This window comes from Entelurus aequoreus, linkage group LG13, assembly GCF_033978785.1.
Source record: "Entelurus aequoreus isolate RoL-2023_Sb linkage group LG13, RoL_Eaeq_v1.1, whole genome shotgun sequence".
Taxonomy (NCBI): Eukaryota; Metazoa; Chordata; class Actinopteri; order Syngnathiformes; family Syngnathidae; genus Entelurus; species Entelurus aequoreus.
The window spans coordinates 68,600,616-68,617,359 of NC_084743.1; the positions used below are offsets into that span (position 1 = coordinate 68,600,616).

Consider the following 16,744-nt stretch of genomic DNA (forward strand, 5'->3'; position numbering starts at 1 on the left):
CACCCGAATAAATTTTTCAACTTGTTTAAGTCGGGGTCCACGTTAATCAATTCATGGTCGTGGTCCCTTTAACATTTTATTGATTTAACGTTGACCAACATTTCATTTTCTAGTGAGCGGCCCTCAGTGGAAACATTTTGGACACCCCCGGGCTAAAGACTAGGTGTGATTATAATCAGGGGCGCCATAAAGCCTGGCTGACAGAGGCTCCCAAAAACAGGTTTGTGGTGGACATTTTGTTTTAACGGGGCCTAGAGTGTGCCCCTGATTATAATAAAGGTAGTTTTATTCGGTGTTTCCGTTCTACACTAACTCACTTGGAGTATCGTTACAGAATAGTTCCTGTGCTGGAATGACCAATAAAGACTGATTATTACGTAACATCTGTGTTAAATAATGTCAAGATTAAAGTGAAACATGTCGGTCGAAAGCTGGTGTCTTGTTTGAACCAAGTGGATGATTTCCAAACACTTTGACTATCACTTTTTGTCTGCAGGTGGTAGACTGAGCGGTGTGGGAAGGCCCTTTTATGGAGTGTTGGTAATGGGAACAGCCTCAGTGACCTCAGGCTTTATCCAGATGTTCCCTGTGTAAACATGGCTCCACACAGACGGGGACTGCGTGCAGACGCATGTCGCACACGACAATTACAGACACGTCCATGTCCGCACACACTCGCTGCAGTCTGGTATCTCACGGCTCGGACTTGAGCTTATGGTCAGAGCGGAAGGGGACTCGTTTTTACACAACTGTTATTTAGATGTGGGTTTTAGCAGCGCATAAACTTTCTGTGCCAGGGGTCTTCAACATTTTCCAGGGCTAGGACCCCCAAACTGATAGAAAAAAGGAGCAGGGGCCCCCTACTTAAATGTCTTGTATGAAAATATGATTGTTTTTTTACATTAAACTGCTCCTACAGTTACCTTGTTATTGTGCAATACTAACAATATTCAAATAATAACAGTATTGCGCCGCTAATAGCTCGCTGGCAACTAAAACGTTAAACGCTAGCTAGACACTAGAAGAAAAAAAAAAGCTTTCATATTACAGACACAAATTAACATCCATAATTGTCAAAACAACATGACTGTTGTTGACGCGCCCCAGGTGTGTACAAGACACTATTAAGACGACAGTTTTCAGTGAATAAAAATCGGCAACCAACATATTTGTGTTTAAAAAAAATCAGTGTAGAGAAATGAGTGTATAAAAATTCTGTGTAAAAAAAATTTGTGCACATTTTTTTGGAAAAGATTCCGTTTAAAAAAACTGCAAATATAAATTCAATGCAGAAATATTTGTTGTTTTAAAAATTAATACTGACTTTTAATAAATTAAGACTGAAGCACCTCCTTTGCTGGTTCTAAGACAGAATCAGTCACTTCAGTCTTAGTTTATCGGAAGTATTAAGTTTTGAAGCAACAAATATTTCAGCACCGATTTTTTTATACTGAATTTTTTTCTGCAATTAATTTTTTTACACTTAATTTTCATACAATTATTTTTTTTACACTAAAATTTAGCACACTGTTTTTAAACATGCGTTTTACTCGAAATTTTTTATATAATGAACTTGTCAGCATTATTTGAAATATTCAGTTCTAAAAATTCAAATGTAAAAAAAATACACTTACATAAATTCTAAGTAAAAAAAAAAGTTTTCATAAAACAGACATGAATTAACATCCATAATTCTCAAAACAACAACATGACTTGTTGACGCGCCCCAGGTGTGTACAAGATAGCTATTAAGGCAACAGTTTTCCGTGAATAAAAATCGGCAAGCAACATTTGTATGTTTAAAAAAAATCAGTGTATACAAATTGAGTGTAAAAAAAATTCTGTGTGAAAAAAAATTGGTGCACAACATTTTTTTGTAAAAACTTCAGTAGAAAAAAACTGCAAATATAAATTCAATGCGGAAATATTTGTTGTTTTAAAAATTAATACTGACTTTTAATCAATTAAGACTGAAGCACCTCCTTTGCTGGTTCTAAGACAGAATCAGTCACTTCAGTCTTAGTTTATCGGAAGTATTAAGTTTTGAAGCAACAAATACTTCGGCACCGATTTTTTTATACTGAATTTTTTTCTGCAATTAATTTTTTTACACTTAATTTTTATACAATATTTTTTTCTACATTAAAATTTAGCACACTCTGTTTTTAAACTCGAATTTTTTTATATAATGAAATTGCCAGCATTATTTGAAATATTCAGTTCTCAAAATTCAAACGTAAAAAAATTCACTTACATAAATTCTAAGTAAAAAAAAAAGGTTTCATAATACAGACACAAATGAACATCTATGATTGTCAAAACAACAACATGACTGTTGTTGACGCCCTCCAGGTGTGTACAAGACAGCTATTAAGGTGAGTTTTTAGTGAATAAAAATTGGCAAGCAACATTTGTGTGTTTAAAAAATATCAGTGTAGAGAAATGAGTGTATAAAAATTGAGTGAAAAAAAAATTTGGTCCACAAAATTTTTTTGTAAAAAATTCAGTGGAAAAAAACTTTGTAAATATAAATTCAATGCAGAAATATTTGTTGTTTTAAAACTTAATATTGACTTTTAATAAATGAAGACTGAAGCAGCTCCTTCGCTGGTTCTAAGACAGGATGTATCACTTCCGTCTTAATTTATCGGAAGTATTAAGTTTTGAAGCAACAATTATTTCAGCACCGATTTTTCATACACTGATTTTTTATACAGATTTTTTTTTTTCTGCAATGAATTTTTTTACACTTTATTTTTATACAATTATTTTTTTTACACAAAATTTTGCACACTCTGCTTTTAAACACACATTTTACTCGAAATTTATTACATAATGAAATTGTCAGCATTATTTGAAATATTCAGTTCTCAAAATTCAAACGGAAAAAATTCACTTACATAAATTCAAAGTACAAAAAAAACACTTTCATATTACAGACACAAATTAAAGGCCTACTGAAAGCCACTACTACCGACCACGCAGTCTGATAGTTTATATATCAATGATGAAATCTTAACATTATAACACATGCCAATACGGCCGGGTTAACTTATAAAGTGACATTTTAAATTTGCCGCTAAACTTCCGGTTCGAAACGCCTCTGAGGATGACGTATGCGCGTGACGTAGCCCGGCGAACACGGGTATGCCTTCCACATTGAAGTCGATACGAAAAAGCTCTGTTTTCATTTCATAATTCCACAGTATTCTGGACATCTGTGTTCGTGAATCTGTTTCAATCATGTTCATTGCATTATGGAGAAGGAAGCCAAGCAAGCAAAGAAGAAAGTTGTCGGTGCGAAATGGACGTATTTTTCGAACGTAGTCAGCCACAACAGTACACAGCCGGCGCTTCTTTGTTTACATTCCCGAAAGATGCAGTCAAGATGGAAGAACTCGGATAACAGAGACTCTAACCAGGAGGACTTTTGATTTGGATACACAGACGCCTGTAGAGAACTGGGACAACACAGACTCTTACCAGGATTACTTTGATTTGGATGACAAAGACGCAGACGTGCTACTGTGAGTATGCAGCTTTGGCTTTTTTTTGCGTATGTACGTAACTTTTTTAAAATATATAAGCTTTATGAACCTTGGGTTAGGTGAACGGTCTTTTGGGCTGAGTGATTGTGTGTGTTGATCATGTGTTTGAATTGTATTGGCGTGTTCTATGGAGCTAGGAGCTAGCAGAGGAGCTAGCATAACACGTACCGTACCTACGTGCGCGTCACGTACGTAACTTTTTAAAAATATATAAGCTTTATGAACCTTGGATTAGGTGAACGGTCTTTTGGGCTGAGTGATTGTGTGTGTTGATCATGTGTTTGAATTGTATTGGCGTGTTCTATGGAGCTAGGAGCTAGCAGAGGAGCTAGCATAACACATACCGTACCTACGTGCGCGTCACGTACGTAACTTTTTAAAAATATATAAGCTTTATGAACCTTGGGTTAGGTGAACGGTCTTTTGGGCTGAGTGATTGTGTGTGTTGATCAGGTGTTTGAATTGTATTGGCGTGTTCTATGGAGCTAGGAGCTAGCAGAGGAGCTAGGAGCTAGCATAACAAACACGCAGGTGTTATTATGCAGGATTAATTTGTGGCATATTAAATATAAGCCTGGTTGTGTTGTGGCTAATAGAGTATATATATGTCTTGTGTTTATTTACTGTTGTAGTCATTCCCAGCTGAATATCAGGTACCGTGAGTATGCAGCCTTGGCTGCTAAACATTCGATAACTTGACCGTATGTGCGCGTCACGTACGTAACTTTTTAAAAATATATAAGCTTTATGAACCTTGGGTTAAGGAAACGGTCTTTTGGGCTGAGTGATGGTGTGTGTTGATCAGGTGTTTGAATTGTATTGGCGTGTTCTATGGAGCTAGGAGCTAGCAGAGGAGCTAGGAGCTAGCATAACAAACACGCAGGTGTTTTTATGCAGGATTAATTTGTGGCATATTAAATATAAGCCTGGTTGTGTTGTGGCTAATAGAGTATATATATGTCTTGTGTTTATTTACTGTTGTAGTCATTCCCAGCTGAATATCAGGTCACCCCCGGCTCTCACAGCATCTTCCCTATCTGAATAGCTTCAACTCCCCACTAGTCCTTCACTTGCACTTTACTCATCCACAAATCTTTCATCCTCGCTCAAATTAATGGGGAAATTGTCGCTTTCTCGGTCCGAATCTCTCTCACTTCATGCGGCCATCATTGTAAACAATAGGGAACTTTGCGTATATGTTCAACTGACTACGTCACGCTACTTCCGGTAGGGGCAAGCCTTTTTTTTATCAGATACCAAAAGTTGCAATCTTTATCGTCGTTGTTCTATACTAAATCCTTTCAGCAAAAATATGGCAATATCGCGAAATGATCAAGTATGACACATAGAATAGATCTGCTATCCCCGTTTAAATAAAAAAAATTCATTTCAGTAGGCCTTTAACATCCATAATTGTCAAAACAACAACATAACTGTTGTTGACGCGCCGCCCCAGGTGTGTACAAGACAGCTATTAAGGCGACAGTTTTTAGTGAATAAAAATTGGCAGGCAATATTAGTGTGTTTAAAAAAAAATCAATGTAGAGAAATGAGTGTAAAACAAATTTGGTGCACACAATTTTTTTGTCAAAAATTCAGTGGAAAAAAACTAAATATAAATTCACTGCAGGAATATTTGTTGCTTTAAAAATTAATACTGACTTTTAATAAATGAAGACTGAAGCACCTCCTTGGCTGGTTCTAAGACCGGATCGATCACTTCAGTCTTAATTTATCGGAAGTATTAAGTTTTGAAGCAACAAATACTTCAGCACTGATTTTTTTATACTGAATTTTTTTCTGCAATTAATTTTTTTACACTTAATTTTTATACAATTATTTTTTTTACACTAAAATTTAGCACACTCTTTTTAAACATGCATTTTACTCGAAATGTTTTATATAATGAACTTGTCAGCATTATTTGAAATATTCAGTTCTTAAAATTCAAACGTAAAAAAAATACACTTACATAAATTCTAAGTAAAAAAAAAAGTTTTCATAAAACAGACATGAATTAACATCCATAATTGCCAAAACAACAACACGACTTGTTGACGCACCCCAGATGTGTACAAGATAGCTATTAAGGCAACAGTTTTCAGTGAATAAAAATCGGCAAGCAGCATTTGTATGTTTAAAAAAAATCAGTGTATAAAAATTGAGTGTAAAAAAAATTCTGTGTGAAAAAAATTTGGTGCACATTTTTTTGTAAAAAATTCAGTGGAAAAAACTGCAAATATAAATTCAATGCAGAAATATTTGTTGCTTTAAAAATTAATACTGACTTTTAATAAATTAAGAATGAAGCACCTCCTTGGCTGGTTCTAAGACATAATCAGTCACTTCAGTCTTAGTTTATCGGAAGTATTAAGTTTTGAAGCAACAAATACTTAAGCACCGATTTTTTTATACTGAATTTGTTTTTCTGCAATTAATTTTTTTACACTTAATTTTTATACAATTATTTTTTTTACACAAAATTGTGCACACTCTGTTTTTAACCACACATTTTACTCAAAATGTATTACATAATGAAATTGTCAGCATTATTTGAAATATTCAGTTCTCAAAATTCAAATGCAAAAAATTCACTTACATAAATTCAAAGTACAAAAAAACGCTTTCATATTACAGACACAAATTAATATCCATAATTGTCAAAACAACAACATGACTGTTGTTGACGCCCTCCAGGTGTGTACAAGACAGATATTAAGGTGACAGTTTTTAGTGGATAAAAATTGGCAAGCAACATTTGTGTGTTTAAAAAATATCAGTGTAGAGAAATTAGTGTATAAAAATGGAGTGTAAAAAAAATTTGGTCCACAATATTTTTTTGGAAACAATTTAGTGGAAAAAAACTAAATATAAATTAAATGCAGGAACATGTGTTGCTTTAAAAATGAATACGCAACATATGTGTGTTTAAAAAAAAATCAATGTAGAGAAATGAGTGTAAAAAAAACTATGTGTAAAACAAAATAATTGGTGCACAAAAGGTCTTTGTAAAAATGTCAGTGAAAAAAAACTAAATATAAATTTAGTGCAGGAATATTTGTTGCTTTACAAATTAATATTGACTTTTAATAAATTAACATTTATCGGAAGTATTAAGTTTTGATGCAACGAATATTTCAGCGCAGAATTTTTATACACTAATTTTTTTATACTGAATTTTTTTACACTTAATTTTTATTGAAAAAAAAATGTTACACTAAAATTTAGCAAACAGTTTTTAAACACACACATTTTGCTCACAATGTTTTATGTATTTGAAATATCTAGTTGTCAAAATTTAAAAAATTCAAAGTAAAAAAAAAAAAAAAAAGCTTTCATAATACAGACATAAATTAACATCCATAATTGTCAAAACAACAACATGACTGTTGTTGACGCGCTCCAGGTGTGTACGAGACACCTATAGTGACAGCCCATCCATCCATCCATATCTACCGCTTGTCCCTTTTGGAGTCGCGGGGGGTGCTGGAGCCTATCTCAGCTGCATTCGGGCGGAAGGAATTGTACACCCTGGACAAGTCACAGGGTCAACACAGACAGACAACAACATTCACACACTAGGGCCAATTTAGTGTTGCCAATCATAAAGGCCAATAATTCGACCCGAACGATTCATTCAATTTCATTTGTAAATGTGGGAAAAATATAGACTATTTACCACTGAAGCACATTTTTTTGGTTAAAAAAACAATCATTGTGTGACAAGTTACTTACAGTAGCGTTAAATGTTAAGTGACACAAAAAAATGTCCACTTTGGACACTCTTGGCCTGAATATTCATTAATATTTGACTATGTCACACAATAGCTAAACCTCGAACGAGTGAACCTGTTCGAAATTTCCGCGAGTCCCTGAAAGCAGCACCAGACGCGCACTCTCCACGCGGGGTGACCGCCCCCTGCCGGCGGAGGAAGCGACCGCAGCCAGGCGGAGCAACACATCGTTGGTCGCCGACTCCCGGCTGAAGGAGGGCAGAGAGGCGGACAGATGTGAGGCGGACTACGAAACGACAACAAGCTGCCGTCAAGACGGAGACTCTTCCATTCTGATAACATGTGGCAACCCGCGTCGGAACGACTGCAGGTAGGACGCCACGTTGAATGACGTCACTCAAATCAATATTGCCGTGTTTACGTTGCCGACGTCCTATTTTGTCTTGTCTGTCTTCACCTCGCTACCCATGCTTTTTAAACACCTTTTTAACGGTTAAAACCTGTCCGAAAAACGAGCAAATTGTCCCTTTTCAGCGCACGTCTTTGTATGTTGGCGTTGCGTTCAAGTGCACGGACACAGTACGTCCGTTTACGCGCCGCAGATGTATCATTTTTCTTCATTTCCGGTGCTTAAAAAGACCACATATCGGTTTTGAATCAATATTCATCATTAACGGCGGCCTAATTCCGGCGTGAAGACGACGTTGTTTTTTTTCCTATTCGTGGCAGAAGAAGGCCAGCAGGGTGACGTGTGTGAATTACCTGCTTATATACACATTTATTAACAATTACACATTAATAACACGTAGTTTGATAAGCAAGGGGCCTTTCTTCCAGTCTCCTGCAGACATAATGTTCTCCAGATGTGGGCCTGGGACTGACTGCCAAGTCAACTTGCACAATCCCCTCCTCATGCCCAGACGTCAACAAGATACAATGACAAATTATGATCTGGATTATTTTTTTCAATATTCCAGAGTGATCTGCAGTTTGTTCATAAATGACACCATCATCCTCTTCAATGTATTCATGGGCGCTCCAAGTGGTTACACAAGCCTACGACTCTTGGGTCGCCTAGCAACGGCATTCCGCTGCTATCATCCGGTGGATAAAGTTGTGTAATTTTACTATTGTTGTCATTTTTCTAAATATACAATTATAGTTTTATTCACACGTCTGATGGTGTCGAGACTGTCTTTGCACGGGTTGGGTTAATCCAGTGTTTTGCAACCTTTTTTTTTTGAGCCAAGGCACATTTTTTTCATTGAAAAAAATCCAGAGGCACACCACCGGCAGAAAACTTAAAAAAAAATGGAAGTCAGTTGACAGTAAAAAGTCGTCGTCGCAATTGTTGGATATATTAATAATAATAATAATACATTTAATTTATAAGGCGCCTTTCTGGGCACTCAAGGACACAGTACAAAATCAAAACAATAAAATCAAATTGGATAAAAACAACAATAATTAAAGCTGCAAGCAGCGATGGACGGGACCGACTTTGAGGGCTCATAATCCAAACCGGAGCAGTAATTAAAACTCTTTCATCAGCTTTTAATCAGAAGGGTTCAATCTCTCTCCCGTGCTAATTTGAAGCCGACACGACAAACGCGCTCAGAGGAGATAATGTTTGAAAAAAGGTGACTGTTTTTACTCAACTTTTGTTTTGAAGGGGGAATTGCAAACTTCCTGTTGATTTTTGCTGGGGGTTGTCAGTGTATGAAATCTAGGTCTAAGTGAGACCTACATAGAGGTTTTTGTTTCATGTCTCTACGACATTCCTACTGGGAGTTAGAGACAGTTTTGTCTGTGTTTTCTTCCTAGGGGGCGCTAGAGCGCAATTTTGAGTTTTGGGGTTTGGTTTTTTGATTAAATCGCAATTTTCGCCAGTCCTGATGTGTGTGTCCAATTTGGTGAGTTTTGAAGCATGTTAAGGGGGTCAAATTACAGCTCAAAGAGGCGGCGGTATAATAATAAAACGCTAGAAATACAATAGGGTCCTCTGTCCCAAAGGGACTCGGTCCCTAATAACAACAACAAAGATAGAGAAGAAAAGATGATTACAATGAATAAGCAGTCAGGAATAGGTGTGTTTTGAGTCTTGATTTGAAGAGGAATATTGAGTCTAAGTTACGAAGGTCTGGTGGCAAAGAGTTCCAAAGATGTGGGGCAGAGCGGCTGAAACTCGGGCACCCATGGTGGACAGTTTAAATAATATTTATGACTTTAAACCAGTGGTTCTTAACCTTGTTGGAGGTACCGAACCCCAACAGTTTCATATACGGATTCACCGAACCTTTCTTTATAAATGGTAAATGGGTTATACTTGTATAGCGCTTTTCTACCTTCAAGGTACTCAAAGCCCTTTGACACTATTTCCACATTCACCCATTCACACACTGATGGCGGGAGCTGCCATGCAAGGCGCTAACCACGACCCATCAGGAGCAAGGGTGGAGTGTCTTGCTCAAGGACACAACGGACGTGACGAGGTCGGCACAAGGTGGGGATCGAACCAGGAACCCTCAGGTTGCTGGCACGGCCGCTCTCCCAACCGCGCCTCCCCCAAAATGGTGGGTTTTTTTCAAATTCAAGACAGTAGGGTTTTTTTTTACTGGTGCACAAAATGAACCGTGCATGAACATCACCTTGTTCAAAGAACAAAACCAACACAGTGCATGAACTCACAATAAATTATACACCTGCAAATCAGATGGAAAATTAGAGGGAACATTGTTTGGAGGGTATCCATAATACGCCGATAGGCAGAAGTTTTTTTTTACACGATGAGTCGGGTGTGTCTTGACCTCCGCGGCGGAGGCTCCGCCGAACCCCTAAAGCCGACTCACCGAACCCCTAACGCTGTAAGTTTTTGCTGTCGTCCAGCATTCTGTTTTTGTTTACTTTGTAGCCAGTTCAGCTTTAGTTTCGTTCTATATACTATCTACTATATACCAGTGTTTTTCAACCTTTTTTGAGCCAAGGCACATTTTTTTCATTGAAAAAAATCCAGAGGCACCACCAGCAGAAAACTTGAAAAAATGGAACTCAGTTGACAGTAAAAAGTCGTCGTCGCAATTGTTGGATATGAATTTAAACCATAACCAAACATGCATCGCTATAGCTCTTGTCTCAAAGTCGGTGTACTGTCACGACCTGTCACATCACGCCGTGACTTATTTGGACTTTTTTTGGTGTTTTCCCGTGTGTAGTGTTTTAGTTCTTGTCTTGCGCTACTATTTTGGTGTCTTTTCCTGTTTCCTGTTGCAGTTTCATGTCTTCCTTTGAGCGCTATTCTTTGTTTTTGCAATCAAAAATATTTAAGTAATTTTTTTTGTGTGGACATTGTTGTCATGTCATGTTCGGATGTACTTTGTGGACGCCGTCTCTGCTCCACAAGCTGTAAGTTTTTGCTGTCGTCCAGCATTCTGTTTTTGTTTACTTTGTAGCCAGTTCAGCTTTAGTTTCGTTCTATATACTAACTTCTATATACCAGTGTTTTTCAACCTTTTTTGAGCCAAGGCACATTTTTTTCATTGAAAAAAATCCAGAGGCACACCACCAGCAGAAAACTTGAAAAAATGGAACTCAGTTGACAGTAAAAAGTCGTCGCTGCAATTGTTGGATATGAATTTAAACCATAACCAAACATGCATCTCTATAGCTCTTGTCTCAAAGTCGGTGTACTGTCACGACCTGTCACATCACGCCGTGACTTATTTGGACTTTTTTTGGTGTTTTCCCGTGTGTAGTGTTTTAGTTCTTGTCTTGCGCTACTATTTTGGTGTCTTTTCCTGTTTCCTGTTGCAGTTTCATGTCTTCAATTGAGCGCTATTCTTTGTTTTTGCAATCAAAAATATTTAAGTTATTTTTTTTGTGTGGACATTGTTGTCATGTCATGTTCGGATGTACTTTGTGGACGCCGTCTCTGCCCTGCACGCTGTAAGTTTTTGCTGTCGTCCAGCATTCTGTTTTTGTTTACTTTGTAGCCAGTTCAGTTTTAGTTTCGTTCTACATATACTATCTACTATATACCAGTGTTTTTCAACCTTTTTTGAGCTATGGCACATTTTTTTCATTGAAAAATTCCAGAGGTACACCACCAGCAGTAATCATTAAAAAATGAAACTCAGTAGACAGTAAAAAGTTGTCGTCGCAATTGTTGGATATGAATTTAAACCATAACCAACCATGCATCAATATAGCTCTTGTCTCAAAGTAGGTGTACTGTCACGCCCTGTCACACCACGCCCTGACTTATTTTGAGTTTTTTGGTGTTTTCCCGTGTGTAGTGTTTTAGTTCTTGTCTTGCGCTCCTATTTTGGTGGCTTTTCCTGTTTTGTTGGTATTTTCTAGGGCCGCAACCAACGATTAATATGACAATCGATTAATCTGTCGATTATTACTTCGATTAATCGATTAATAATCGGATAAAAGAGACAAACTACATATCTATCCTTTCCAGTATTTTATTGAAAAAAAAACTGCATACTGGCACCATACCTATTTTGATTATTGTTTCTCAGCTGTTTGTACATGTTGCAGTTTATAAATAAATGTTTATAAAAAAAATTAAAAATTAAAAATTGCCTCTGCGCATAGCATAGATCCAACGAATCGATGACTAAATTAATCGCCAACTTTTTTTTATAATCGATTTTAATCGATTAGTTGTTGCAGCCCTAGTATTTTCCTGTTGCAGTTTCGTATCTTCCTTTGAGCGCTATTCCCCGCACCTGCTTTGTTTTGGCAATCAGGATGTGGACGGCGTCTCTGCTCCACACGCTGTAAGTTTTTGCTGTCGTCCAGCATTCTGTTTTTGTTTACTTTGGAGCCAGTTCAGTTTTAGTTTCGTTCTACATAGCCATCTCTAAGCTTCAATGCCTTTTCTTAGGGGCACTCACCTTTTGTTTATTTTTGGTTTAAGCATTAGATACCCGTTTACCTGCACGCTGCCTCCCACTGTTGCCTGCATATTGTGATCACGACAAACCATTGTTGTCTCACACGACGTGTTCCCGACATCTACAAAGCAATTATCTACCGGCTTCCACCTACTGATATGGTATGGTATAACATGGTTACTCTGCCGAGCTCTCGACAGTACCGACACTCAACAAGGGCACATTATTTGCAGACTATAATTAATGGTTTGCAAAAAATATTTTTAACCCAAATAGGTGAAACTGCATAAACACTGGGTTAAGCAACTTATCTTCCAGTCTTGAAAAAGTACTTTGTGGTCACTTTAGTGTGGTATTGTGTTGTAGAGTCCGTCTTTGATTGACATGCACTCTGCCCGACAACCTCATGCACCCAAAACATTAAACATTAAACATTACAAATAATTGGCACGAGACAAAAATATATATCCCAATATAGGTCATGTGCTTTATTGTCGACTATTCATCAACTGTATGACAGGTTTGGACTTTACTTTTTAATGTTCCTGTGCGTTGTATTGTTTCCTTTCCAGTTGCAGTCCTTTTGTCACCTATTCTTCCACACCTGTCCCTGATTGGCAATCAGGGCACATCTGTTCCTGGTTGCCAATCAGGATGCTCTCTAAGTGGATCGTTGTTTTGATTTGAACCTTCATGCAGCATAGCTTTCCCTGTGCTTGCTGTGTCTAGTTTGCCTTTTTGTGCATATATGGCAGTCTTTTTAACCATTGCTGGGTCGTGAGCGCCCCCTAGAGTAGACTCTGTTTCTCAGCTCTGGTCCGTATGGGTCGCAGTGGTAAAAAAAGTTAAAGTAACACTAATAGGCCCACACACACTAGGTGTGGTGAAATTGCCCTCTGCATTTGACCCATCCCCTTGTTCTACCGCCTGGGAGGTGAGGGGAGCAGTGACCAGCAGTGGTGGCCGCGCTCGGGAATCATTTTGGTGATTTAACCCCCAATTCCAACCCTTGATGCTGAGTGCCAAGCAAGGAGGTCTAATATTGTCTTTGGTATGACTCACTCACGACCTACCGATCTCATGGCGGACACTCTAACGACAAGGCCACTGAGCAGCCTCTACTCAGTTGCAATGCACTTTTCCACGACTTGTGGCAGTAATGACAATATCAGACAAACGGAAGAAATCTGGTGCTAAAGTCATAGCGAAGTTTCTTAAGCGCTAAAATTATGACTAAAGTGGTGGAACTGTCCCCTTTTTGTGCTCTTAATTTAACATATTCATTATTAATATACCGTATTTAAAATATTTTTTTTCCCTCAAAACTCATACGAGTATTATTATGGTGTGTGTATAAGGTAAGACATATTATCTGGCATTTTGTTTTACAATATTATGCAAAAGCAACTTTTCTTACCTTCTGGTACCCGCTGATCTGTATTTGGTATCTGCATAAATCCTGAAGAAATTGCATGCGTCCGTCTTTGTAGTCGATAAGCTTCTTCCTTTTCTCTATCTTCTTGTTATGTGACATTCATCCTCCGCTGTTGCCATTTCTAATATAAAGTAGTGTAAAGTTCTTACTTATATCGGTCAGTAAACTCGCCATGAAAGCGCTAAAACATACCGGTGTAGTGAGTTTACATTATTCACTCAAGGAACTTTAGTTATTAAAGTTCCGGTCGGACGGTTTTTCACGGGACACATTTCCGGCCTTGTTGTTGTTTCCGGAGGAAGAGATGCTGCTCCGTTATTAATTTAAGTAAAGTCTGAATGTCATTAAAACAGTTAGCTCCATCTTTTGACACTTTTTCCACCCCCGTCCTTGCACGCTACACCGCTACAACAAAGATGACGGGGAGAAGACGCTGTCGAAGTTGAGCCACGTAAATAAGACCGCCCACAAAACAACGCATCCGGAAGCCACTGTCAGAAAGCGGCTTGAAGATGATCTGTAAAACATAATCCATGCAACATTTTGACCAAAGAACCACCATTACATGTTAAATAGATCACAAGATAGTTTTTTTAAATTTAGAAAGAAAAAAAAAAAAAATGACCCCTTTAATGCACCCTATAATCCGGTGCGCCTTATATATGAAAACCGATTTTAAAAAAATAAACCATTCATCGGCAGTGCGCCTTATAATCCGGTGTGCCCTATGGTCCGGAAAATCGGAAAATCGGAAAATCGTTTTTTTAAATTTAGAAAGAAAAACAAAAAAAAAAGACCCCTTTAATGCACCCTATAATCCGGTGTGCCTTATATATGAAAAACGATTTTTAAAAAAATAAACCATTCATCGGCAGTGCGCCTTATAATCCGGTGTGCCCTATGGTCCGGAAAATCGGAAAATCCGATTGTGTTGTTTTAGCACAACACAATCGGATGTATATGTTTCGTCAGCTATTTAAGAGTCTCTTCTTGTGCAGTTTATTTGGTTAGTACAAAGATCTAAGCTTGGGGTTTATGTGTTAAATAAATAATCATCTTTGTGACAAACACATGCTTTCATATTATTTAACAACATGTATTCAGTTAAACTGAAAATAGGTTACCGTATTTAAGCTGCTCCCACCAAATTTTGAAAGAAAGAAATATGTTTGCAAATTATAGCCGCAGAAGATATATACCGGTACGAAAGATTCTGTAAATGTCTATTTACATACATTAATTGTAACATGGCAGTAAAACTGATCAAACAAAACAGAAGTCACCGTCATGGACCCACTAGCTCTCCGATCAGCTAAACAGACTCAATAAGTCCTCGGGGACGTTTTGGTTAATTTACGAAACTGAAACAATACAAAAAGAATGGCATAGTATGTTAATAATACTTACACAGATACTCGTAGATGACGCTAGCCTGATTACATTACGATAGCACATAAAAATGTGCATGAAAACACTCCTACAGACATCACACATGGGACGGTTTAGTACAGATCTGGGCATTCTGCGGCCCGCGGGCCGCATCCGGCCCTTTGTGCGTCCCTGTCCGGCCCGCGTGAGGCCAATTATAAATTACAAAATAAATTTTAAAAAGTATCTATGTCGAGTGCAATACAACGGTGCTGCTTTTGTTTTGAAAATCGTTATTTGTATTACTTCCGTGTGGACGTATGCGTGTGCGTGATTGTGAGTGAATGTGAACAGCTGCAATTACAAAATAAAGTTGAAAAAACATCTATGTCGTGCGCGCAATACAACTGTGCTGCTTTTATTTTGAAAATTATTATTTATGGGCGTGTGTCCGTGTGTAACCTGCGAGTGAAGGTGCACATGCAGCGACAAGTGATGCACGGTTTACACCCACAACGCTAAAAAGAGAAAAGTTGATGAGGAATGCCGTGTTTCCAACAAGACATGAACTGCCATGCAACGTCCCCTCTAAGGTGCGTGCCTGCGCAATTGCGCACTGCTCAAGCGTCCGCTGCGCGCAGCAAATATATGCCGCGCACCAAATCAAATCCCATCTGAATTCTAAACAAAATAAACATATTTATTCTATGGAATTTTGCAATGCAACTTTGAGTGACAGTGACAACAAGCGGCCCTAACGGTGTTCGTCAACACCGTTCAATTGAACACCGTTCAATTATTGTAACGTCTATCGAGATGCTTCGAGGACAGGAATTATATCGATCACTTTATTTAGCAAAACTGTTTATATTCGGACATAACCACACCAAAAACATGAGTAAAACACTTCTATCTGGAAAAACTAGTCATTTTCTGCCGTACAAACCAGGCCAAAACCAACTTGTCATCTGTCACCAACACGCATAGCACTAAACCACTGGTGCGTTTATGGCCACACAAAAAGTCGGACAACTCAAACACCACACAAAGTTACACTGTGACTCCTCAGTCATACGTGTGCTTATTTTACTGTCATTTATTATTAATGTTAATTTATTTATATTAGTCATGGAATGCTGTTACACACACTATGTTGAAGTATTACTATTATTATTAATTATTATTATTATTATTATTATTATTTATCTTACGGTATATATCAAAAATAATATTGAGCAAAATGTAATTGAAATATTGTCGATGTGGCCCTCCAGCAGTGCTCGGGTAGCTCATGCGGCCCCCGGTAAAAATTAATTTGGTTTAGTAAGTATGAATAGTTTTAGTTATACTGTAAAACTTACAACTGTTGCTCGGAGTGATGAATGAAGAATCCTTTCGAGCAGAAACGCAACAGACAAACACTTCCGGTTTAAGGAACGAAACAGGAAATACATTTTCAACCCGCAACAAACTGCAGTGAGCGAACTCGTCAAAAAGAAGGCGCCGTCGCACCAACAATAACACACCTTTTCAGAGTTTCTGTCGATGTTGAATGAAAACTATTTGTTGAATACAAAACATTATGGCCGATTTTGAGGCGTACACCTATTTAGTGGCTGTAATTTAGCCATCAGCTTTCATATTCATGATATACAGTATTTTAAGGCTTGTGCTAACAATAAATACAATAATACTTCATTCAGAAACACTTATTTATCAACTGTGCAGCTCATTAGGCTCTTACAACAATCAAAA

The 16,744-nt window shown here is 37.7% G+C and overlaps 1 protein-coding gene across 1 annotated transcript in view; it reads left to right on the forward strand.

The window, feature by feature from the left end:
• The first annotated feature begins 7,473 nt into the window (after positions 1 to 7,473).
• Positions 7,474 to 16,744, forward strand: part of LOC133663656 (PTB-containing, cubilin and LRP1-interacting protein-like) — a 91,409-nt gene continuing 82,138 nt past the window's right edge. Inside the window, exon 1 of the mRNA XM_062068308.1 lies at positions 7,474 to 7,652. Within this exon, the coding sequence (XP_061924292.1) occupies positions 7,623 to 7,652 (30 nt within the window). The 5' untranslated portion in view covers positions 7,474 to 7,622. The remainder of the gene's footprint in view (positions 7,653 to 16,744) is intronic.